The sequence below is a fragment of the Ambystoma mexicanum genome, chromosome 6q, assembly GCF_040938575.1.
Source record: "Ambystoma mexicanum isolate Mex_15411 chromosome 6q, UKY_AmexF1_1, whole genome shotgun sequence".
NCBI classification, from domain to species: domain Eukaryota; kingdom Metazoa; phylum Chordata; class Amphibia; order Caudata; family Ambystomatidae; genus Ambystoma; species Ambystoma mexicanum.
Genome location: NC_090937.1, coordinates 1,197,232,575 through 1,197,257,541, shown reverse-complemented (window position 1 = coordinate 1,197,257,541; position 24,967 = coordinate 1,197,232,575). Strand labels below are relative to the sequence as shown.

The window sequence follows — 24,967 nt, the reverse complement described above, 5'->3', positions numbered from 1 at the left end:
ACATGGGAGGGGAGTTGGGTCTTGCAACTCCTGCTGGCGGAGGGATCCCTGCCGATGTGCTCCACAGCACTGTCTCCGCCCTCTTCATCAGTCGACGCTGCAGACAAGGAGAGACAGAACACAGGCATCAGGGCACTGTACAATGGTCGGATACACACACATGCACAAATTAACAGGAATCGTGCAGCAGGCAGCAGCATCCATACACACACACCAGCATGAACATCCGAAGGTTGGCATGACGTCACAAGCAACATGGGGATTACCCAACACATGCACACATGCCACCAGACAGACATGCATCTGTACATCTCCACCACCTGTCACAGTGCAATCATCGGCAACTATGTCACATCTGCCAATCGGGTTCCTACATGTCTGTGTCACATGCATTCATGGTGTATCATAGTCTCACACATGTCACACACACGGACATGTACACCGTGCACGCACAAGAAGGTGGAACCAGCATCCATGTGTCCCACCACAACCATGCCACAGTACATAGACATAAATGCTAACATGTGTGCATCTGCACATGCAGTTGTGCATCATGCTTTGTAACACATACACCATTGATGTGCATCACACATGACTGGACTCACATGCGGCAGGCTCATGTTCCTGCATATATCCATCCATACACAGGCCTTCCCAGACATGTGTCCAAGTGCACACTCCTGGCACACCTCAACATGGACACTTACCGCTCGACTACGGATGGGTCTGCCTCTCAAGGACCTTGAGGGGAAGAGCTGGGCGTATGCATTCCATGACCCTCATCTGGTTGTTGGTAAGGTGGACCCGGCACCCCTCTGCATCTGCTGCTTCCAAGAGGCACCGGGACTTCCTGAGGGTCCTGGACCTGAAGTCCACTCAGCGCTTACGGATGTGTGGTAGGTTGAGGTTGCCTCCCCCTTCGCATTGATGGCAACCATGATGTCCATCCAGATCCTTCTCCGTCCATCCTTGTTGGCGCATGTTCTTCCAAAGAGGGCATCATAATGCACCAGGACTTGCTCCACCAGGGTGCCAACCTCTCCTGCTGTGAAGCTGGCAGCCCTCTGCCTCTCTGGGTGGGGGTTGCCAGTGGTCTCAGTTGGTGTTTCTCCCGACATGGCAACTCCCAAGGCAGGTGTGGGTGGGCAACTGGGTCCTGGTGCTGGGCTGTGGAGCAATGGAACTGCAGTCGGGAGTCTTCTGTTCAAGCAGGGGTGGTCACAGCAACTGGACTGATGGCTGATGTTTAGGCACCAAATAGCAGGACACATGGCCAGCAGGCAGGCAGGCAGCAGCAGATGGCTGGTGGGAGTTGGCTCGGTGCTCTGGGGGGCAGGAAAATGGCCTTCTGGGTAGGAGCGTGGTCTTCTGTGTGATGTCGCGTGACCAGCTTGATACGGAGTGATTTGGCACGTGAAAAAACAGCACATCAGTGTGCAATTTGAGGAAAGGCCCTTAGCACATAAGCACGTATGTGACGTAACGCACGCAGGCGTTTCCCTCCCACGGGTGCATAGTGATTCAGCACGTGAAAAAACAGCACGTCTGCGTGTTAATGCGTGTAGTTCGAGGAAAGGGCCTAAGCGCGTAAGTGACACAGGTTAAAGGTGAGCGGAGCCAGCAGTTCATTGTACGTGCCTTTCGTGGAGACCGAAGCGTGTGTTGCTACTTCGGATTGTTTCACGCGCCATCTCTACTTCACAGCGGATCAAGGACGTATCTCTTCTTTTGGCGGGGGTATTGGCTACGTGTGTTCTTCATTACCACACTAGTCAGACGGTGAGTCGCACACGCTATTTTTGCCACTGCGGGTCCCCTTGTGTATTGCGTACCCGTTTTCATGGTCATAGTAGCCTGTGTGTCCCACACGTACGTGTTTTTCATGTCCTTGGGTGCCACTGCATACTGCCGGATGTTAATTCCACACACATGGGCTACCGGGGGGTTGCGTGCATGGTTTTACTGCAGTTTTGGGGTGCCTGAGCGTTGTGTGACCTGTCACATTATCACCGGAGTCACATACAGCCTTGCAGGCGCACAGGGGTGCTGTTAACATCTACTATCCCTCCCCCTTCACCCCAATTGCCCAGGACAATTGTGTGTACACCTCCCATTGGCACTACTACATCTGTAGCGGCACTACAACATTGGTGCCATGGTTGGGACGTGGCTGGGGTGACCAGAGAGTAGGGGGCCTCCAGGGTGTAGAGGGTGGCAGCAGAGGGGGAAGAGGCAGGGATGAGACACTTCAGCAGGATGCTTTGCTATGTGTAGGTGCAGTCATGCCACCACCCCCTGTGGTTCCGGGAGATGCAGCTCTTGCATCTGGCACTGGCGCCCATGTGATCCGGCAGTCCGTTTCATCGACTGCCACAGGCCCAAGGGTAGTGGTAGCTGCAGGTGCAGCTGTGGACACCACCACCCAGGCTCAGGGTCTGCCAGCACAAGCTGCGTTGGCACCTGAAGAGTCCCTTGAAGATTTCCAGGTGGTCAGGAGGCACGTGGTAAGTACACGTAGGGCTGCCCTAACCGAGGCACATGTCCCTGGGGCAGTATTGTCATCTCCTGCCTCGAGCAGCCGGGTGTTGGCAACTGCATGGGCAGATGCAGCCAACACCACACCGGCTGTGAGTCTACCACCCATGACAGTCTCAGTCAATGACCTTGGCACAGCGGATGTTGCTGCGCAGGTTCCAGTCAAGGGCACCCAGAAGCCACTTACACAAGTCAGGGCATCTGTCCTAGTTCCATCTGCCACCTCCTTGGTTCAGTCCACCAGCGCCACTGACCCTACTGATCAGGGCGGGATTTGCCAGTCAGGACCCGGATCACTGCCCAATAGGAGGAAGGTTGCTCCTGCACAAGAGGCTGGGACCCTAGACACGGCTCCGGCCTCCGGCACGTCGAGGAAGAAGCCTTTCTGCAAGCAGGAACTGGACTTCCATGTGGACAACGTGTCGGGACACGACCATGTTATGCTAGTGGGTCCAAATTGTCACCCTACGGCTGCCCATCTTTTGTACCACTGGAAGAATGTTGCGGAGAGTGTCAGTGCATTTGGGCATGAGGTGCACATAGCTCAGGAGTGCAAAAAGAGTTGGGATGACCTCCGACGCTGTGCTAAGCTAAAGCGTACCTCCAATTATGCCATGACTCTGGTGACTGGCAGTGGGCCATCACCTGCGGAGGAAGATCTCACTTCGAATGAGTTGATTACTGCAGAGTTCATATTGGCAGAATTGTTCAAAGGAGTGGGAGAGATGCTGGATTTTGATGCCCCGTCCAGTGAGTGGTGGTGTGTGTTTGTCCAGCCCATGTGTTTTTTGATTGTGTGATGTGTTGTGCTTGACTCCCCCTACATGCTATGTGTACATGGTTCTCATGTGCGAGTCATGCAATGCTTCACTGTTGCGTGCCTGCTGTGCAGCATGCTGGACATGTAAAGCAGATGGGGACTGTCCTCATCACCACACTTGCACCCTACTCACATGCTAGTCACCCGGCTGCCCCTCCCGTCCATATTCCAGCTCACTGGCCCTTCTGCATGTAACCTGGGTTGTCTTTCCACTCAGCACTTGGACTATGTCATCGCATGACTGACGTGCATGTGTGTTCTACCTGCATGCAGGTACTCCATGCAGGCATTCTCCCTTGCCCCTCCACCCCCCTGCACCCCAATTTCACCATGACATTGGAAGGTATCATGTTGACTCCTGCAATGGCCTGTTCAATGCTCCTGTGCACATGCACACTTCCCCCTGCCAACCTGCCAGACACATACTGTGGGTACATCCTTTGTTCTTGATGCAGGGTGTCTCACTCGGACTGTGCAGATGGCAGATGCTCTGCAGGGACATGAGTGCCCATTCATGCTCCATGTGCATTCCATGCATGAACCTATGTGTCCTTGGCAGGATGATCATTGTCGTACGTGTCCAGGATGACATACATTTAATGGCATTTGATCATCCATTCCATGCCCACTCTGGCTCAGTCCTGCATCACGCACATGTTTAGGGTGTCATAGTCTGTGTGGGGCACAGGCCTCCCCCTGTGTCAGGCCCCCTGACTCTGTTCAAATGGTGTAGTTCCTTCTGCACAAATGGGTGTACTACTGAGGGTTCATCATATGTCCTACTTACTGTCCCATTATCATCTGCTGTGTTGTCAGTTGACTCAGATGATGCAAATGACGCTAGTAAACACTGTCTGCCAATACACAATTCTCTGGTCCATCTTTCACTGCCATGCAATGCCTCCCTGCATATTCACTAAGGGGGGAGCGGGGTTGTCTGTAGCCATGCAACCCATTGCATGCACATTGCAAGTGATGCCTGAACTTGCCCTTTCACTGCCTTCATGTTCATTGATTGACATCATAATGTACTTGTTGCTGTAGATAGTCACTAACATACACATGTTCTGCACTGCACCAGCTCACTTCTGAGCCATGTTACACTATTCTACATGCCTACTCACTGCTGCAATGTTTAAGTGACCTGGCATGTATGTTCAGATTGTCATCCCTTCACTGTCATAAAAGACACAGGCACAGGTGCATCCTGTGACACATGTAATCAGTATTGGAACACCCTAGTGGGTGTTTAGCAAAGCTGATTGGTCAATCTGTGGCCTATACCTGCTGGTATAGGCCGCAGATTGATTATAGCCTGCCATTTGGGTTGTAATGACTGTGGAGCTGCCTTCACCTGTGTATGTGTACACTTTCACATACACCGAAGCAAGCAACGTTGTAGCTGCTTCCTTGACTGTATAGGTTGCTGTTCATAATCACCATACAGGTGTATATGAACACGGGTGTTCTTGAACACTTTCACATGTACATATGCAAGCAGCTTCAACGTTGTGTAGTGCAACATTGCAGCTACTCACTTATGTGTGTGTGAACGTGTTCATTTACACATGTGTTCTCTGCAGCTTTTTTGTTGTATGACTGAAATGTAGTTGATTAACCTTAATGCTGCTGCGATTTCAGCATTCCGCCCATTATGTTCAACTGGCACAATCCTGAAGGTGCACTGTGGTGCAGTATGTGTACACCCAGGCCCACTCAGCTAATCTAGTGGGGCCTGGCCGTGATGATTTGACACACTGAATAATGTTTTAGGGCACAATCAATGCACAATGTGCTCAATCAGGCCCTGAGGGGTGTTCTGGAGGCTTCATGGCCGGCAGCTCGGACTGTACTGGGCGTTATGGTCCCTCATGCCTGGATGCAGGTCCTCGCTTTGCTCAAGATATTCACTATGTGTACATGTCCCATGACGCCCGGTACGGGATGAGCTGCAGATGGATCAAGCTATTCTGGTGATGATGGTTTAGTGATGCATGTCTACATGCATATTACGTGTGTCATGGTGTGTTTGGATTCACTTGCAGGTGTGGCCATTTTGCAGTTCAGACATGCATATGGTATTTGCCATTTCTTTGTTGCCATCTGTCATTTCTGCCTGTGACATGTGCCTGACAGAGGTGGTGTGTGATGGAGGTGATATACTACATTCTGTACATATGTAGGCTTTGCTATTTACACATATCCATTTCTGCTTTTGGGATGTATTTGCGTATCAATGCCACTGGATGCATGCCGGAATTTAATTTGTGTGTGACATGTCTGCTTCATGTGTTGGCTGTCGATGTGAAGTCTTTGTGTGTGTGGGTTGCCATGTGTACTCACGTTTGTTTTTTCCACATTACAGATGATCACGCAATGGAGCCAAAGGATAGTGATGTCAATCCTGACACGGGGTTGCTATTACATCAGCAACCCGGCACAAGTGGGGGTCATGGGGTGGTAGGCCACAAGAACCCACTTGTGCTCAAGACCATCATGTCCAGGGCTGGCAATGAGTATAGCTCGGATGATCACTCTGACAACAATGTTGAGTTGGATGCGCGTCATGTCCATTCATCGACGGTGAATGATTCTGACGTGGACGATTTTCTGTCTGGGACACCTGCACTGAGGGGCCAGACAGTGTTGGAACCTCTGCCTGTGGTGGATAGGGACGCACGGTCACACTCCACACAAGTTGATGATGTGCCTGGGGCATCACGTAAATGGAGGGATGTAGTCCTGTAGCCGCGGGCCGTGCCAACCCAGGGAGGACCGCGGCTCCATCGGACCGTGTGATTCAAGCCCGGCAATGCAGTGGCCATGCGCCACCAGGGTATACTGATTGGGAGCAATCCATGTGTGCCGATTCAGAACAACCGGGGCAGCAATTGTTAAGATCACTCAGAACATGGAACGTGTGGCCCAATCCGTGCTCCCCCCTGCTAGGCAGGTGGAGCTCCATCAGCGGGCAGCACAGTCCACGGCCCGCTCAGCCTGGGTATGGCGGCCTCAGACAGGGCACGCCGGGCTGAAATGGTGTCTCTGCATCAAGCACTTGCTGCTCATGTAAGGAAACACAGGGAGGCCCTGAGGGATGAACATCAATCCCTCAGATCTACTCTGGGTGTGCTCAACATGTCCCAGAGGCAGCGGACAGAGGAGAGGTTGGAGCAGCTTGAGAATGCCATCTCGGCTGAGCTACATGCTTTCCGGGAGGTGCTCCAGTTGTTGTGTCAGGCCATGCAGGATGAACTCTGTGTTACACGTGCTACCTTGCAAGAGGAAGCACGCGTATCACGTGAGGTGCTGCATGCTGACCTACGTGTCAGCGCAGCACAGGACCAGGCTTACCAGTCCCGCAGACTTGCTGCCGATGAGGGGTAAACTGTGCATAGGCATGTTCAGGGTACTTTGCCACGTCCACCTTCTGCTTTCAATCCAGAGGGTGACTCGGACAACGACTTATCTCCCAAACAGGTGGGGCCGTGTAGACGTTGAGCCCATGGAGGTTTTCTTTTTAATCTCAACATCCTCGCATGTGAGTGTTGAGGTGCACCGTGTACTTCCCCCCTCCTGGGTGCCTCCTCCCGGGTCGTATGTGGCCATTTTTTATTTTAATAGTTAGTTCAATTAGTTAATATAGTTTAAAATTGTTTGTCTATTGTGCATTCATGTGACAGTGTGGTGCTTTGTGGCTTTTGAAAGCATCCACTGTCTGTTCCAGCTGGGCCCATTCAAGCTTGTCTCGTGTATGTGTTTGCGGCTTTGGGTCCTCACACATATGCCACTCCTGCTTCCCCTATCCATGGGCTCGCCAGGATGGTTCGGTGTGACAACCATTTACACAAGGGCATTGGACTTTCATCAAATCTGTGGCCTGTCTGCTGCTTTACTACTTGTGTTAACACCCCTAATGGGGATTATGGATGTTTCCTCCACGGCATGTCTGCAATCAATTTTGGTGAGTACATTATTGAACTGTCCATTTATTGATGTTGATTGGGATGTATGTTCATTTCTTGCCTGTATATGTGCTTGATGCACATCATGTTGTAGACGGTAGCCTGCACCCTTTAGCTGTCAAAGTCACACTGATGGTTGGAGGGGGATGGGTGGTGACAATGTCAAGTTGGTACGTGTTGAGTACAGCCCCTGGGGATTGTGGCGAAGGAGGATGCATTAGGAATGTGACCCAAGAGGCACAACTCACGGTCCAGTTCTCACCTGAGATGTCCGCCTATACTACTAATAAGCTCCGCTCTGCTTGGACGGCACGTTGTGTCTGTCTTCCCTCTACGACTTTGATGCTTCCTGACGGCGCAATTTTCCTACTGAACTAGGGCTCATTTACTTATTTTCCACAATCTGGCGCCTTTAGTCCCTGTTCTTCTTCTGGCTACTGTCCTTGTTGCAGATCTTTCCACCTGTCTCTTGGGCAGTTATTTCCACATACTCTTACACTGCCTCGGTTTGCCTCAGTACACTTCTGCTCAACTGCATCTCTCTGTCGCTCCTCCTGTCTTCATCTATTACATCCATGTTTTTATGTTGACTGTTGGTTTTTACGAATGCTATTCAACTGTTGTGGCTCTTAACTTGCTGTCAGCTGTTTCCAGCTATCTCGCATTCTCTGTGCCTTTCCAGACTTGTGCTGTCTCTGCCTTTCTTTCTTCACACTATCAAGGATTGATTGGGTTTCAGCTCAACCATCGAGTTGTGCCAGCCTCCTTGGTTATTTTCTACTCAAGTTCCAGCTCTACCTGTCAGGGTACAGAACCTGGGGTTGGGAGGAGGTCAGATGTAGGTCTCATAAATGGCCCAGTAACAAGAAGCATAAAGACACACACACAGAACACTGTCCTGCCTTATTAAAGGCTTGTATGCCCTTTCTACAGGAAATGGAGCCTCCAGACTACCTTTCCCAGCAGACACCAGGCCAAGAACTACAAAACCCTTGCCACGTTGGGTGGGGCACACGTGCACATGCGTGTGCAAGCAGAAGCACGGGGCTTGTGCTCAAATGTCCGACATAAGCAGATGTGTTTCCAGGAGCTCCGAGCAAGGTGAGCAGCACGAGGGGCCATGCCACAGCCGGCCTTCCTCCAAGCCCCTCACACATGCAAGCTAAGTAGCGCCAGTGCTGGGGAGCTTAGCCAGGCGTTGGGGAAGATGCGCACAGTACAGCTAAGCCACACTGAGGAGCAAATGCCAAGAAGCTTTCCAAGTTGTCAGAGTCACAAGCAGGGGGTGTCGCCCATATCCTCGAGTCCACCCTGCTCCATAGAAGCTAAGTTATTAGCAGAGTAACATTTCTAGCCACAAACTAATACAGAGCAAGTGGTGGGCACCCAACGACGCACAAACTCGAGTGCAGTGCATATCATTAGCATATGCAAATTGCCATGTGCGCTACCTATAGGAATCCACGGCTGGCAGAGCGAGACTTGTACTTAAGTCGCAACTCGCCACACGCGTCTAGCAGCTCACCCCTGGCCCATTCTATCATGTGTGATTATTAACACATGGTCTTCCATTTACTGCTGGGCCACGTGCGGTTGCCTTACCACATTAACAGTGTATGAACCATCACGGGGGCAAGCAACAGTATACGAACAAAGCAGCAGACAAGAGTGCTTGTTTGGGGAAGTTCGAGGCATGAATGGTGTTATGTGTGTGTGGGAAAAACACACACAGAATAGTAACTCACAAGCTCTTTGCAGCATTGAACTGCTCCTGTTACCGGACCTGAGAGTGTGCAGGCAGGAGGCCAGCACTCACCCCAGAGATAAGTCTCTCTTTGGCTTGCCTTTGAGCCATTTTGTACAATGTGCATGAAGTACATGGTTTCTCTGATTGAGTATGTGTAATTGTCAATAGTTGTATTTTGTCTCTTTCCTACTTTCCCAAGCCCATCCACCTCGCCTCTCCTGCCCCTCTTTTCGGTTATCCTGAATACCGATGCCTATCCAAACAATGGATCCCTAACCCTCTTTCCCCGCTGGGGTCTCAGAGGCCTGTGTAAGTTTTACCTTGCAGGCTCCAAGACCGCGGAGGTAGTGGTTGGTTCGTGCCACTCCTGCGCCTGGAGACCGGAGCTGTGACACTACCCATCAGTTGTTGCATCCTCATTGATTATTGTGTACTGAAATTGATACCCATCCTGTTGAACCATTGTTCAACTGTGCTACCTTGGTAGTTATTCTATCATTCTGCTTGGACATGTGCTTGGCCATATTCAGCGACTTCAAGACATCTACTGGAGACTCTTCCAGGGTTTTTTGGTGGCTACAGGCTTTTTCCCTGGTTTGGGAGCATGGCTCCTTGGAGTTCTCTCATGATTTGGTATTTTTACCAGTCAAGGTGGCCTCTGAGGGGCTGGACCCTATTTACACGAAAGGTAGAACAAGGAAAGCAAGGGGTAGGGGGATCCTGAAGCCAGGTAGACTAGAAGGAAGAAGCAAACGGACCCCAGACACAGTTCTTCAGAAGGTCATCGTGATGAGTAAATGAGGGAGGGCCTTTTGTTGTCGGACAGTTCGCTTGGGCTACAGTGTTTGGGCACTCTCTGACATTCTCATTGTGGGGTACTATGTACATGATGTGTTCTGCTGGTCAATGGCTGTTCGTGTGTTGGGTTTACTTTTCAGGTGTCAGGGGATTGTTGAGGTTTGACATACTGGGGTGTACACATGGCCAATGTTCACATGTGATGTGTACAGGGCACTGAGGGTCACTTGATTTCACATGCATGTATTGAGTGCATATCCGTACTGACACACACACTTACTCAATGCTCCACCAAACATACAACCACCCTTCCATGCCCACACGTGCACACAGATTGTCTTCTCTGGCATGCTGTGTCCCTGTAGCGCATGATCAATTACCATTTGGGGATCGTGTACATGCGTCAGTAGGTTCTTTTTGTTGCTTGTACTTTTTATGTGATGCTCAAGGTATATCACCAACACAATGGCCGCTCACTGTGCTGTGTGCTGAGCGGTGTGTTGCAGGAGACACACACAGCACACAGGTTTGTGATTGATGGTTGTAAGAGGATTCAATTCAACACTACAGCTAAGTCAACGCCTAGTCTATAATACTGAATGAAAACCCTTATTGATATATCTTTATGTCCAGTTCATGCGTTCTGGATGACTACCCCTATATAACACCCCTCTCTTGGAATCCCCCTGACCCCACTGAGCCAAGAAGTAGTTCTGTTTTGCAAGTTAAAAGGTTTATTTGATAATTTAAACAATAGATATATAGATCACACTTTATAATAAATTAATAATTGAATAGCACACTTAATCTGATATGATAAAGATTAACAACGGAGAATCTGGCACTAGCACACTTCTTGATAATCACTAAGGAGTTGACATGAAATGGATAAGGTAGCAACAATACTTTTATGGTTTCAAATGGATGCAATGTGGAATGAAATGCAGTAAAGAAAATAACCTGATAGGATTTCAGCAAAAGACAATGTAATCACTTTCTTGTACAATTTACCCCCCCTTTTATGCAATGCAAGGAAATGGAAGGAAGCACACAGTTCTCAGAAATGCAATTCAAATGTAATTCAGTTCACCCAGCAACTTAGACTACAGAAGTTGAAAACACAGGCAAAATGCTTTGATATGTGCTGGCAATGGATGAGAAATATGCTGGAAACGCTTTTAATTCCCTTTCAGAGGTTCAGGGTGAGTGGTATCTAGTTAATATTAGTCCAGGCTCACTTTAGCAAGGATCTAGGAGTAACTAGCAGGTTAAACGAAATTCTGGCAAATGGAAGGCAAGCAGCAGCTGTTTTTACACGAGGAGAAATTTGCAAATCGCGGTAAAATTCGCGGATGCGTGTTCCGCGATTGCGGTATAACTATAGGGGGTAGGAATGCGGTTCTAGGTTCATAGGAAAGCCACGATTCTAAGCTTTCAGATGAAAGTTATTGCAAGTCTCTAAGACAAACGGTCGCGGAGATATGAGCGATTTTGTGAAGGTCGTTTTTCAGATTTGAAATTTTAAAAGCTCAAAATGACAAGTGACAGATTTTACTAGAAATGACAGGTGACAGATTTGGAGCTATCAGGCAGTTCTACTTAGGTTAAATAGATTGAATTAGATGAATTTAAACTAAGAGCTTTGGTTTGGTACAGTTTGGCGGTACTCACAAGAGATTTTAAACAGGAAGGTGGATTTGTCACGATCTGGTCAACAGGTCTGGACTTCGGACGGTCTCTGGGCACAGCGTCTGGTCTCTGGAACTGCTCACAGCATCGGGGTCAGCACTCTGGATACAATGGCCTGGTCTCTGCTAGGCACCGGTTCTCTGGGTCGGGTCCTGCCTTCTCTTTGGATATTTCTGTCACCGGGTTCTTGCAAAAGTTCTTGGCAAAATTCAGACGGCGTCAGCCGGCTGTCTGAAGAGTTCAGTTGCAAAAAGATTTTTAGGCCTGCTGACAAATACTCTTGCTGGCAGTGACCTTTTTTGGTTAAGGTTCTGAAGTCTCTGTTTATCTTGGAGTCTAAGTGTTGGCTCTTTGAAATTTGATGGAGGTAAGTATGGATTTTTCCGGCAGAGCTTCCAGCGGCAGATGGAATTGAAGGTCTCTACCTAAGTTTCAGTGGTCCATTTATATGTTCTGCAAGTGGGTGTGTGTGTTGGTCATAACTAAACTTGCCCCTCTCACTTGTCATTGGTCCAGCTTTCATTCCTGACTTGATTGGGGAAGGACTGTGAGTCAGAGTGATGTCATCCATGTATGATCTCTTGAAAAACCTCCCCTGTCATCTGTGCACCCAAATCTATATATGATCAAAATACATATTTCAGAGTTACACAGTTGTTTGAAATTACATATACATGGTGTGGCTGAATTTAGCCATGTCTCTGTCCAAATCTGCTGTTTCTAAGAGCTTGCATTCAGAAATGGCACATAATTGACTTTTTAACTGATTTTTCAATTTCTGACATTGACCCAACTTTACATACATGTGCGCAGGGAGTATGGACATTAACTGATGAAGTTTCAGATTTTTAACATGCATACATTTAGAGTAATATCCACTTTTCCGCTAACACCCCCCTGAACATACCACCGGTTCTAAAAACCTCTTAAACTGTGGGCAGAAAAATCACAAGAATTATGGTATCATTTATAAAATTTTCACATGTCCGCACCATGAGTTATTCATCTTTTTCTAAACAATATTCTGGCTACAAAGGGGTGTGGTTTCCCAGGTCACATGGTGGAAATACTGGTTTATCCAGTTCTGCCAAGCCAGCTTGCTCTCACAGGCAGTGCCCCTCCCAGCTTCTGCCAAGAGGAAGCTACATTTTACGACCGCTGTAATAAAACCTTTGCCTGAGTCAAGACAGGCTTTGTTCAGAGCTCCTGTAGAGCACAGGTAATTCAATTATCAGATAGATGGCATATCCTTAGTGTGGCCAGCAAAAGGCAGATGGGCCTGGGAACACAGTTGTGACTCAAGTTTCACTCCTGATGGGGGTAGTTGCCAGGCAGAATCAAGTTCCTTAAGCCAGACTTTCAGCTAACTGTCATATTTTTTGTTGCTTTTTAAATTAACTTGCAATTTTACACATGCAGCTAGAATGCTGATTCTAAGTTTAAACTATGACATTTAAACAGTTACAAAGGCATGTGACACCAAACATAGGTCACTCATTTAATCTAAACATTTTCGATTTTAGTGTCTTTAAATCCAGTGCAACTTAAACTGCTGACTCCATAGCAGTTTTGTTATAAGCATTGTTTTGGGCTCTTCATTTCCCAGATTTTGTAAGCACACAAAACTCCATTCTGCCAAATGTCTGCTGGTGTTCAGTGAATATTTTGCACATGTTGCAATGTTTGAAAATAGGCATTTTGAGCCTGCCTTCAGAGAAACACAGGGTGGTTTTAAAACGCCGGCTTTTGGATAGTGGTGAGTACTGGTACTGCACCCCTTTTTGGGATTTAAGAAAATGAATTCCCAACAGTTATGGGTTTGCTTTTGGCATTCAGCATTGCCATTCCCAATGGTTTCAGACTACTGTGCGGGTAGTCCAATGGTGATTTTAAAGCGCTTTGAAGCTAACCGGCGCTACTGTTTTTCCTTTGGCAACCCATTTCCCTCATGGCAACCCGGCCTTTCATTCTCGCACTGGTGGGTGGCAAGTGAGGCAACCATTTTGGTGTGCGCACAAACTGCGCAGCTTTCCTGGATTTCGGCGCACATGTGGGTTTTCCGCCATCTTGAATTTTCTAAGCCCACAGCACCAAATGTTGTGGCATGATAGCTTAAACGTGGGTCAGGACACCCAACATGGTACCGCTGGTGGCATGCATTTGTGTATGACTTTGTATGCGTGGGAGGTTGTTGGTCAGTCATTTCATCTGATTCCATGTCAGGTGTGATTGTCTCAGGCTTGGTCATGTGTTGGGCTTTTGGTTGGCTCTTTTGCTGTTGCATGCCACTACATGGTGTGGCAGACCAGGGTGATGTGGATTGGGAGGATTTGGGTGACATACCACTGATTTTCATGGCCTGTTTTGCAGGGGGGTGGTGTGATATACACCTTGCATGTGTTCATTTTGGTCACACAGGATTGGTTATGTTTAAGTAGCTAGGGATGCACACAATGTAGCACTTCCGTGGCAACATTCTCAGGGTGGCTAGGTTGTGACAGTTGACTGTCTCTTTGTCATCATCGATGGTCAACTGGTATGTGCCAGGCCTGTGTACACTCCACAGGTGTGGGGGTTTAGGTGAAAAATGTGGCCACAAGCTGGGTCCGGGCTGCCTTGCCACGTGCCCTTTCCCCTCCCATGAGCAGCGCCTGTGCCTGTGTTGGGGATGTGAGGGCACCACCATGTCCACCGGTACGCACCGCCGTGTTGCAACATTGTGCAGGACACATGCCTCCATAATGATCCTCCACACTACTGGGGGTGCATATAGTAGCTGCCCTCCAGAGCGGTCAAGGGAGCGAAGCGTGACTTGAGCACTCCGAATGTGCGCTCCACTATGCCCCTGGTTGAAATATGGGCAGCTTTGTATCTTACCTGGGGTGGTGTGGCGGGGTTCCGTATTGGCGTCATCATGTGGTTGCTCAGAGGGTAGACACTGTCCCCTGGGGAGTTGAGGATGGTTGTCATTAGTTGGGTTTGTGTATTTGTATGTGTGTGACATGCATGCATGTGCACAGACATTTGTACTCACCAATGACCCATGTGTCGCCATGCTTCCCATCTTCCAGGTCCCGGCTCTGGGCGGACATTCTGTGTATGAAACTGTCATGGGTAGACCCAGGATAGTTTGCATAGACAGAGGTGATGATTCCATGGGCATTGCATACAACCTGTACGTTGATGGAATGCCAGTGCTTGCGGTTTCGATAGATGTGCTCAGTGGCTCTAGGTGGACGTAGGGCCACATGGGTGCAATCTATGGCACAAAGCACTTTGGGGATGTTTGCCACCCTGTAAAAGTCCTGGACCACGGCATGCCTTTCTGCAGGTGTTCTGGGCATGTATATGTGCCTGCGGACTGAGTCATGATTGCCAACACCTGGTGTAGGCAGCGTGACTGCGTGGCCTGTGAGAAACCCCCAACTATGGCAGTTGTCCGCAGAAATGACCCAGTGGCCATAAAATGCAGGACATTGAGCACCTTTTCCAAGGGGCTCAGTGCTTGGGAGCACAATGTGGGTGATGTGAGGTCATCCTCCCACTCATTGACCAGGTCTAGGATAATATGAGGTGGAAACCTATACCTGCCATAGACCTCGTCATCAGGCATCCCAAAAAGGCTGGTCCTTTGCAAAAAAAATGCGGGGCTGACTATTCTACTCCTCCTGCGGTGTCCCACGATCGGTGCTTTGAGAAAGGTGACATTCATTGTAGCTGTTTATATGTGTTTGTTGTTTGCGCGCACTTTTATACTGCACAAGGACGCTTCTGCCTGCCTTTGTGTGGTGGACGTGTTTACGCCTGAATACGTGTTGTTTGCGTACGTGTGGGCGTTCTGTGCATTTCCCAGCAGTACTTCCCCAGTTACGCCTTCTTTATCACGCGTTGTTCCCCATTCTGCGTGTTCCACACCCTTTTTGGTGTGTGCGCTACACGTTGTGGACTTTCACTGTGCGCATCGTACATGGCACATGGCATTTAGGATGTTGCAGTGACATGTGCACCCGTGTGCGCCACCCGCGGATTTGGCGCACATCCTTGGGAAAACATGCGCAGGACATTCCATGAATCGCACGCGAGCGTGTGTGCTTGCTTTTTCACACTTGCGCCACAAATTCCAGTGCACATTTGTTCCATGAATCGGCTCCAACGTGTGTGTGTCTATGTGAGAGAGACAGAGGGAGCGAGTGAGAGAGAGATTGTATGTTTGCGTTTGTGGTTTAATTGTCACAAAAGCAGTGTAAAGCATTAGTGAGAAATAAAGGCTTTTTTCTATTTTTCCTAGTCTACTTTGCACTAGTCAGGATTTTTGAAATACGTAAAACACTGCATGAAACAAATACAGCGTTTTAAGTGGAGTAAAATGAATGACTTCAAGTTCCTCAAGAGATCCATCTTTTAGCAATGGGCTTTCCGTGTTTTTTTTTTCGACTTCTTGTTTAAAGTGCTAGTTTCTGTTGTGCATTTCTTTGGATTTTTTTTTTTTATTAAGAGGTCCCCCAAACCACTTTCACCACGTTATGCCTCCACGCCCCCCCCTACTTCCCACCCGTCTACTTCTCTACCACTACATGCACACATACATACGTACCCCTTAAAAAAACGTGTCACAATCCGTCGTACCAAAGTAATCACTTTAAGCTGTTGAAAACACGTGACACAGAGTTATGAAGAGTGGTGGGGTCTGGTAGGGCAGCGCATAAGTCAATACGGGACACATTGATATTGATATTTTATTTATATCGCATTCACACACAAGTGTTTCACATGATGGCATAGACGCGAATAATGCTGTGGTGCAATCCTATCTATTTGATCACTGCGACCCTCACAATTGAGATGCCGAAATGCCAATTTTTTAAAAAATATATATTTTTTTAAAACCCTTTTACCCCCCAACATATATATATGTGGTGTAAGGGGTGGTCTAAAAAAAAAGTCACCATTTTGGCCGTCGTAATTGTGAGGGCGACATTTTTGCCCATTACCGTGCAATCGGGTCATAACTTGAGAAAGTACATTAGATGGCTAGACATTGAGGACTGCACATATTAATCACCATAAATGTCTGCCCTGAAAACACATTAAAAACCGTTGGACTTCTAAGAGACAGCTGAGAATGGCTACACCGATGTCAATAATATCAATACATGTTCATTAATGCACATTGTGATGACATACAATTATGAGAATAGGTGCTAAATCACATCGGCCATTACCTCTGTTGACTTCTCCCGTATCTTGACATAGCTCGGATGTTGATGAACGAAGGAAGAGTATATTCCAACTGCGTAGGAAGGGTGTGTTGCTGTCTTGGCGAGTTCTGCTCTTTCTGCCGGCCATATATCGTTGTCATGCTGTAGAAAGAAGAAATAGTTATTCTGGCGTGATATCTTGTTATATTCTCAATCAAGATGTGGTTTCTGTGGTTTATGTTTAAAAGTGTATTGTATATATATTTAATTTTTTTCAGGTACCCGGATGCACCCGGATACACATTTGCTTTTTTTTTTTTTTTTTTACAAAGCATAACGATTGTGCAGTTGCAGAGGACCTGCAGGAAGTAGTATACTGCTAAGTGAACTGGGCTTTGAAGTCTCAGCCCAATTCTGAATTCCAAATACTTATCCCTTCACACAATACAGTCATCAACAAGCATGGTCTTTGGAGGATAGAATATCTGTATGCACACGACATGTTACACAGATATTAGGTTGCAAGATTCATGGCTCGAATTGCTTTTCATTCTCTGCCGCAAGTAAACTAAAAAAAAATGAAAGCAACTTCGTTCACATAAATTCAGAGACTTCTTTCATGTGCCCTAAGATTTATTCTTTGTCTACTTGTAGTGGTTGAACGGACTGCAAACAAGGCCAACAATGGGGAATTGGAGGCCCCAAAAGAACACCGCATTTCATTGTTCGGCTTCACTGCCTTCTGCTGGACGGAAAAGTCAGATGTGTATCCAGATGTGTAAAGGAAAGACATATTTCCATAAATAAGTAGGATCAGGCAACTCCAGTCACGATGTCATCAAACATACTCTATATTAAACACACTCTATATTAAAAGTGGCTGCACAAATGACCACCCTTCATTTTCTACTGCTCTCTCTTCGGATCAGTGGGGTTCCAGGTTTTTGCTGCTGGTGATACTGCAACTGCATGTTACTCACCTGTTCAACATCTTCTTAAATATCTAGAATTCTCACATGTTGACAGTCCTTTGCTAACACGGGAATTTGCAATATCACACAAGTTACACTTTGTATTAGGAAATCAAATATGCAGCTTCTAGAGTGTCGCAGAAAACTAATTTAAGCAGTTTAATAAAATGCATTGAAAAAACATAACGACACGCAGTTTCTTGCTCTCATGTGTTAAAACCCAGCAGTGCACACAATGCTCATAATATCATAAACAGTTCCTTAAATGGTAATAGTTGTAAAGTGTCACAGAAAACGATTTCACAAGAAAGGAATGGGTAAAGCTTGTTGCGGCTTTGAGTAAGAACTGCACTGGTAGTTTATGTATGTATTAGTTTTATTGTGTGTTTTCTGAGAGCTGCACTGGTAGTTTATGTATGTATTAGTTTTATTGTGTGTTTTCTAAGAGCTGCACTGGTAGTTGGAATGATGTTCACTGCTGGCTGAAGCAGCAGACGTTCTGATGGGAAGCTGATTACAGAGCAGTTGTGATGTAATTTTTGTATTAGTCAGTAGTGTTGTCACAACAAGCATGTAAAAGGAACATTATTTACAGATTTGCTGCTGGTATTGCAGGATGCCATGTATGTTATAAAGTTATTATGATGGTGTTTTGCCGAATGCATCTTCTAAAGCATCTTTATTGTAAAGCACAATTCGAGCACTAGCACTGTAATGTGCATCTATATTACAGCGGTTTTGCACCCATGTGCAAAGTGAGGATCTGAATCCCCTACAAGCATTTATTTCACCTGTGCTCCGCTTGCTTCTAATGCCGTGGAAAGAAGCAAATCCGACCTACAAAAAGGTTGCATCATTCATGTCTCCATGAGAGGCACCCATTTCTGTTGTTGCTCCCTTGTGATTGGCTGCCAACTCAGACCCAATAGCATTGGCCAGTAGGCAGAAGCCAGCCCTGATTTTCGAAGGCCCGGTCTGTGCCTGTCCGTGACTGGAGAGACTGCCTGCCCTTCCTAGCATCACACACAGCCCCTCAGCTCCGACACACCACAGTAAGAACCATTCCTCCGAACTCAATCAGGATATTGACTGTTGTGCTCCAAAGACCAATATCTTGTAACATAATTATCCATCCAACTCAACCCGAGCCATCCTGGGCTGCAAACCTGCATGCTTGCAACTAGCTAGCCCGAGCTATCTGGCCTGGTGGCACCCTCAGCCCCACACTTTATATCAAACTGTAACACTTTCTAACCCTTTTGCCACACACTGCTGCTTTACTGAGGACCTACACCTACAATCCTTATGATTTACTGAATGCAACCTAACCGTAGCTCATATTGCTTTGCCTTTAACCTGCACCAGAAATGTTTGCACACTGTAAATGTACCCAAGCACATTACCTTAGGTTGTCTGCTATTGATTTGCATGTCGGTGTGCATGTATGATGCTAAATGTACCAAAGCCTACCACTTCATGTTGCCTTGTTAGCGATTAGCACCTTGAAGTACCTGTATGTTGTTAATTGTATCCAATCCTACTGTTCCATACTGTCTTACGAATTATCTGCACCAGAGGTGAGGCCCATTTGTCATTAATTGTGCACCGCACCATTACATTACGCCGCCGGTTAGAAGTTACCACATATAGTAGTGACCTTACGATTGCTCGTAGAACTTCTAAGCCACAACTTTCGATTTGGGGTTGAATGACCGAGGTAAAAAATGTTGGAGGGAGAAATGACTGAAGGTTATTTGTTTGAAATAACTTTCGGTCTTTTCTCCCCCAACCATTTCACACGTGGCCAAACCCTGCCCACACCCCTTCCCACACACCTGCCAACACCCCCACCCCACTACTTACCTTTCATTTTGATGCGCTGTGTCCCTGCAACGCCTGTTCCCTTTCACTTTCGTGATCGGCAACGGGCGCCACAGGATAATTTCCTTTTTTAAATGTTGTAACTTTTTCCCACGACTGCAGGGCAGCTGCAGGGGATACCTCCGCAACCCCTGCTCACATTATAGTGAGAGGGAGCTGCAAGGGACACCCCCCCAGCCCCTGCAACCCATATTTTTTTCTTTTTTTTGTTGGGACTGTGGGACAGCTCCAGGGGTGTCCCCCACAACCCCTGCTCACTATATTGTATAGTATAGTGAGCTGGACATTGTGGGGGACACCCCTGCAGCCCCCGCAGCCTTTTTATTTGTTTTTGTTTTTTTGTTGTTGGGATGGCTGCGGAGGCACCCCCACAACACCCGCTCACAATATAGTGAGCAATGGTGCGGGGGACACCCTTTTAGCCCCCAGCACCGAATGCGTGATCTGGTCGAAATTTGCAGCCATTCGGAATTTTCGAACGGCTGAAAATCAGCCAAATAATGCATTCAGACATTTTTTTGCGATCATTTTGGCCTAAACGTGACTTTCACCTGAAATTTAGCATGTCGCACAGGTGTCCTATAGTCACTGTTTAATATATGTCACCATCCCAGAATCGTGCACTATTCCTCCCACGCACTGTTTGACACCCATGTACCTTACCAACTACTCTGCCCCTACTACATTCAGCAAACTAAAGTACAAGTCCTGCCTCAGTCAACTGAGGCCCTTTGTCATCCATAGTACCACACTCGATCCTATGATTAATTGCTATAACAGCCTCCTCTCCTAGCTACCATGTGCAACCTGAAGGTCTCCACCGTGGACTCAGTATCCATCAAACTGAACCAGATAGATTCCACATTCAATTCCTCTATCATTACTAATACCTGTGCATCTTTCACCATCAAGAGCACTCCACACTTACATATGTCGATGCCTCCTAAAAGCAAAGAGCTCAACCTAACCTCCCAAGACAACGCCAACCCAAAATCTTCCTTACTCAAAGGCACACTCATCAATGCAAGGTCACTCCCATGACATGCTTTAGATATCGCTGATCTAATCACCACTAATAACTTAGAATTCTTAGCCATTACCGAAACATGGCTCCATGCAGCAGCTAGTCCTTCACTATCCTTAGCCATCCCTGAAAATTACACTATGTTTACAGAGAAACAGCGTGCTAAAGGAGGCGGCGTAGCAATCATTGCCAAAAACCAACTCCACATAAGGGAAACCCCTAACCAATCATTCCACTCAGGGGAATTACTCTGCATCAAATTGTCTCTAGTTCACTCTAGCACCTTGACCTTTCACCTCATATACAGACCCACCAGCACAGTCCTCTCCTTCAAAGAAGATGTGGCCCAACTTCTCTCAGTGAACACCAAGCATTCCTCCGAAATTATTCTGTTGGGTGATGTAAAACTGGGACTCAATGATCCGAACGATGACAACGGCTTTACCCTCGCCAACACAATTGAAGCGATAGGCTTCACACACCGCATTACTAACCCTACCCATACCAAAGGTCGAACACTAGACTAGCTGGCGGACCATAACTGTAATATTAAGATCCTTTCCAACACACCATGTCACTGGTGTGACCACCACCTCATATCACTCACTATACCTAAAAACAAGACCAAAGACACAGCACCTACCCAAGCCCCAGCTGCCCTATACAGAATCTCTTGCAACATAATGCCAGATAAACTTCTACCACTTATGTTTCCCATCACAGAACATCAAAAGTATACTGGCAATAACCCATCCACAATGGTGGAGCTCTACAACCAAACCGTACTAGCTGCCATCGACAAAGTAGAACCACTAAGCCTGAGCAAAGCCAAACCCTATGCTCACCTTAACTCATGGTAACCCCAAATCTCAAAACTCTACGCAGTACTAAGAGAAAAGCTGAGACCAATTGCATAAAATCCCCTACCGAGCTGAACAAAGACATCTTCACCACTGCCTCAAAAAACTATGAAAAGGCTATCCTACTAACTAAAAGTTCCACATACAATAATAAAATCACCAAAGCGAGCACTGGCACCAAATATCTATTTACTATTCTATGTGAGCTTGAGTCACCAGTGCCTCCCCAAGAATCATAACTCAAAGACATTGCCTCGTGCACAAATATACAAATGTTCTTCTAGACATGAGTGCCCTGCTCAATAAAAGAATCAAACAAAAAATGTTGTACCTCTCTCCTTGTCAACCCGTGCAGATCCCTATATACTCAGCACAGAACCCTATCACCTACTTTGACTTTGCCCCAGTCACAACAATGGAGTATGGAAAATTATCACAAGCCTCAAACCTTCTAGATGCCAAGCTTATATATGCCCAGTATAATTCATTAAAGAATGTGCATCCAAACTCACCCCCTTTATCACAACACTAATTAACGCCTCCTTTGAAACAAACACTGTCCCTATCAACCTCAAAGATGCGTTGGTTTTCCCACTACTAAAGAAACCCACCTTAGACCCTAACATACCTACCAACTACTGACCTATAAAAACAGTTCCCTTCCACCTCAAAATTCTGGATCGAGCAGCCTATCTGCAAATTCAAAATCATCTAGAAACTAACAACCTCTTAGGCTTCCGCCAATCAGACTTCCATCCAGTACATGGCACAGAGACAGCTTTGTTGGACCAAAAAATACAAATGAACGAGATCAAAGACAACAGTAACCTAGCACTCCTCCTCCTGCTCGACTTATCAACGGCCTTCGATTTAGTCAACCATAACCTACTATGCAACCACATTGCCTTGGCAGATCAATTCTCAACTAATGCCATAAATTGGATACAGTCCTTCCTTACCAATAGAACTATGAGAGTCGGCATTGCAGCAACGTTGCCAGCCCCAGACACCTGTGGAGTACCGTAAGGATCCTGTGCCCCCCTTACACTCCATAATATTTTCACAAAACCACCATTTGACCTCTTCAATGATCTGGGTGTCGCCTACAGTAAAATACGCAGATGATACCCAAATCCTCATACCCATAACAGGCACCTATTACCTCGACACTAAATCTCTAAATGAAATCTACCAAACAATCCAGGCATGGATGGCCAAACACGCAACTGCCTTAACGATGAAAAGACGAATTACTCCTCATTGGTTCACAACACCATCTAAACAAACTTTACCATTATTAGCTTGTGATGTATGCAACGTGATTTTTGATCCACAGAGTCACATAATCAGTGTCATGAGGCTTTGTCTCCGGCAGAACACTCTGAGATACAAAATTAAAATGAAACGCACATGAAACAGGTACGTGGCCCAGTTTAGAGGGTTTGGACTATGAGATTGGGTCATCAGTAACAGAACATCATAGCGAGGGGCAGTATGGTGCAGCAGTAGTTGACAGGTCGCGTTTATATATTTTTTTGTCTAGGTTTGAGTTTATTAACGTCATTCACCGAACTCAGTGCACGGACGTGGGGATTAGCGTTTGCTATATACATGGTGTCTATGGACACACAGCTATTTTAGAAGTCATGCCAGGAATGAACAGGTACTATGGTTGAAGGTGCCATTGTATATATTAGTTCTTTACACTACGATCTAGTTAGTATAAGTGTACGATCTAGTTAGGCTGAGTGTAGCTCAATATGATAAAACGTTTGTAAGAAGAAATAAGGTGAACTAGTTGTAGTCTAAAGTAATCAAGTACACAGGGCAAGTACTTGAGGTGTCCTTTATTAAGCCGTCCTGCAGGGACACAGAGCGAGAATGGGTCCTTATCAAAAATCCCAGATTCGCACACAAATGTGTAGATAGTAAATTAATTGACCCTAAGAGGATTTCGGCGATGAGGAATGGGGTGGTTATAGTGGATGGAGGTGAGGTATGGTTGATGGGCAAACTGGCAAAGACAAACAGGAATGGTGTTCAAAGAGAGTGTGATGGAGGTGCACTGCCCAGAGATGTGCAAAGGGGTGGACTAAGTGACGGATGGGGGTCACTAAAGAGGTCAACATGTGAACCCAGTTGGTTACAAGACTTTGTTCGTAATTAGTGGTGAGGGAGGTTAGAAAGAAGGAGCTGTGTGAAATGTATTTGTTTGGACATAACCTAATAATCTAGAATTAAACCATTGCATCAACAGTTTGTTTTTGTATTGTTAACATTCTGTTTCTTAAGTTGCTTGTTGCATTGTAGCATTTTCTTACTCTTGTTCTATTGTTTTTAGTGTCTGTGGGGGGGAAATATGTAGTGATCTGTACGTCTCCCGAGCCTTCTCTCCACATAACTCAGAAGGCTCGGGAGACAACATTCTGAGGAATGTGGGCCGAGTGATCGAGGAAGTGGTTTCCATCTTCCTCCGATGACCTCCTCACCTCCTCTGCACTCTCCCATTCCCCCAACAATGCATACTGTTTCTGTGAAGCAGTTTGCTTTCAGATGTTGGCTATTCGTGGCTAGAGATCAGGCTACTAAAAGCTTGATGCTGCAAACTCAGTCTGTACACCCCCTTCCAACTGCAAAGTATCACTTGTGCCCTCTGGCCCACTGTCTCCTGCCTCTGGCCTGATGGCATTTTCATGTTTTTATTTACCTGAAACTAGCTTTTTTCCTGCATTTCATGTTCCCATATCCTCGGCTATAGCTGTGAATATTGCTTGCATCGAGAGAAATACAAGATGGTGGTTGTTTCATTTAAAAAAAACACCTGGTTTTGGGTAAATTCCCCAAATATCACTATTTTTTGGAATAGGGCACCCCCTTCACAATCAAATATTTTAAAAACTACTGCACGTAATAACCCCAAATGATGCAAGGATCGCAAGTCACTGCTTCATGCCCAAGTTGTTTTCGGACCTGGTCCAAATCCGTCCAGCGGTTTGGTCTGAAAGGTTTGGCAAAAATTGACCTGGTTTGTCTATAGGAAATTTTTTTTTCATGCTTAATAACTTTTTTACTTTTTAACACAACTTTATGAAACTTAACAGTCTGAGTGGGCCCGCAGGTCTTTAATCACTTTCACAATTTCAGCCAAAACAGTTACTTGAATCAAAAATTATTAACAATAGAATTTTGAGAAGTTCCTATGTGTCTCTGACTCACCGTAACTATAGGGTGTCGACCATTGCCCTATAATATGCTTAACACATCTATCTAATACGAATGTAAATGTACATTTACATGTTTCAAATATATACTGTTTTGTATAGATTAGGAAGACAAACCCTTGAAAGTACAGCATATGTGGGTTTTAGATGCCCTCTAAATGCCTGGTGACCTGTCTTCTTTTGACAGCCTTGGACAAGTAAATATCCCCTCCGACAGGCTGGAGGTTGAATGTCAGAACGGATGTCATATCCGGAGGC

At 46.6% G+C, this 24,967-nt stretch overlaps 1 protein-coding gene across 3 annotated transcripts in view; it reads right to left on the bottom strand.

The window, feature by feature from the left end:
* Positions 1 to 24,967, bottom strand: part of ARAP2 (ArfGAP with RhoGAP domain, ankyrin repeat and PH domain 2) — a 1,740,202-nt gene that overhangs the window by 14,041 nt on the left and 1,701,194 nt on the right. For all 3 annotated transcript variants that reach the window (XM_069631830.1, XM_069631832.1, XM_069631831.1), the window contains one exon: positions 16,777 to 16,914. In XM_069631830.1, coding sequence (XP_069487931.1) covers positions 16,777 to 16,914 — 138 coding nt within the window. The remainder of the gene's footprint in view (positions 1 to 16,776; positions 16,915 to 24,967) is intronic.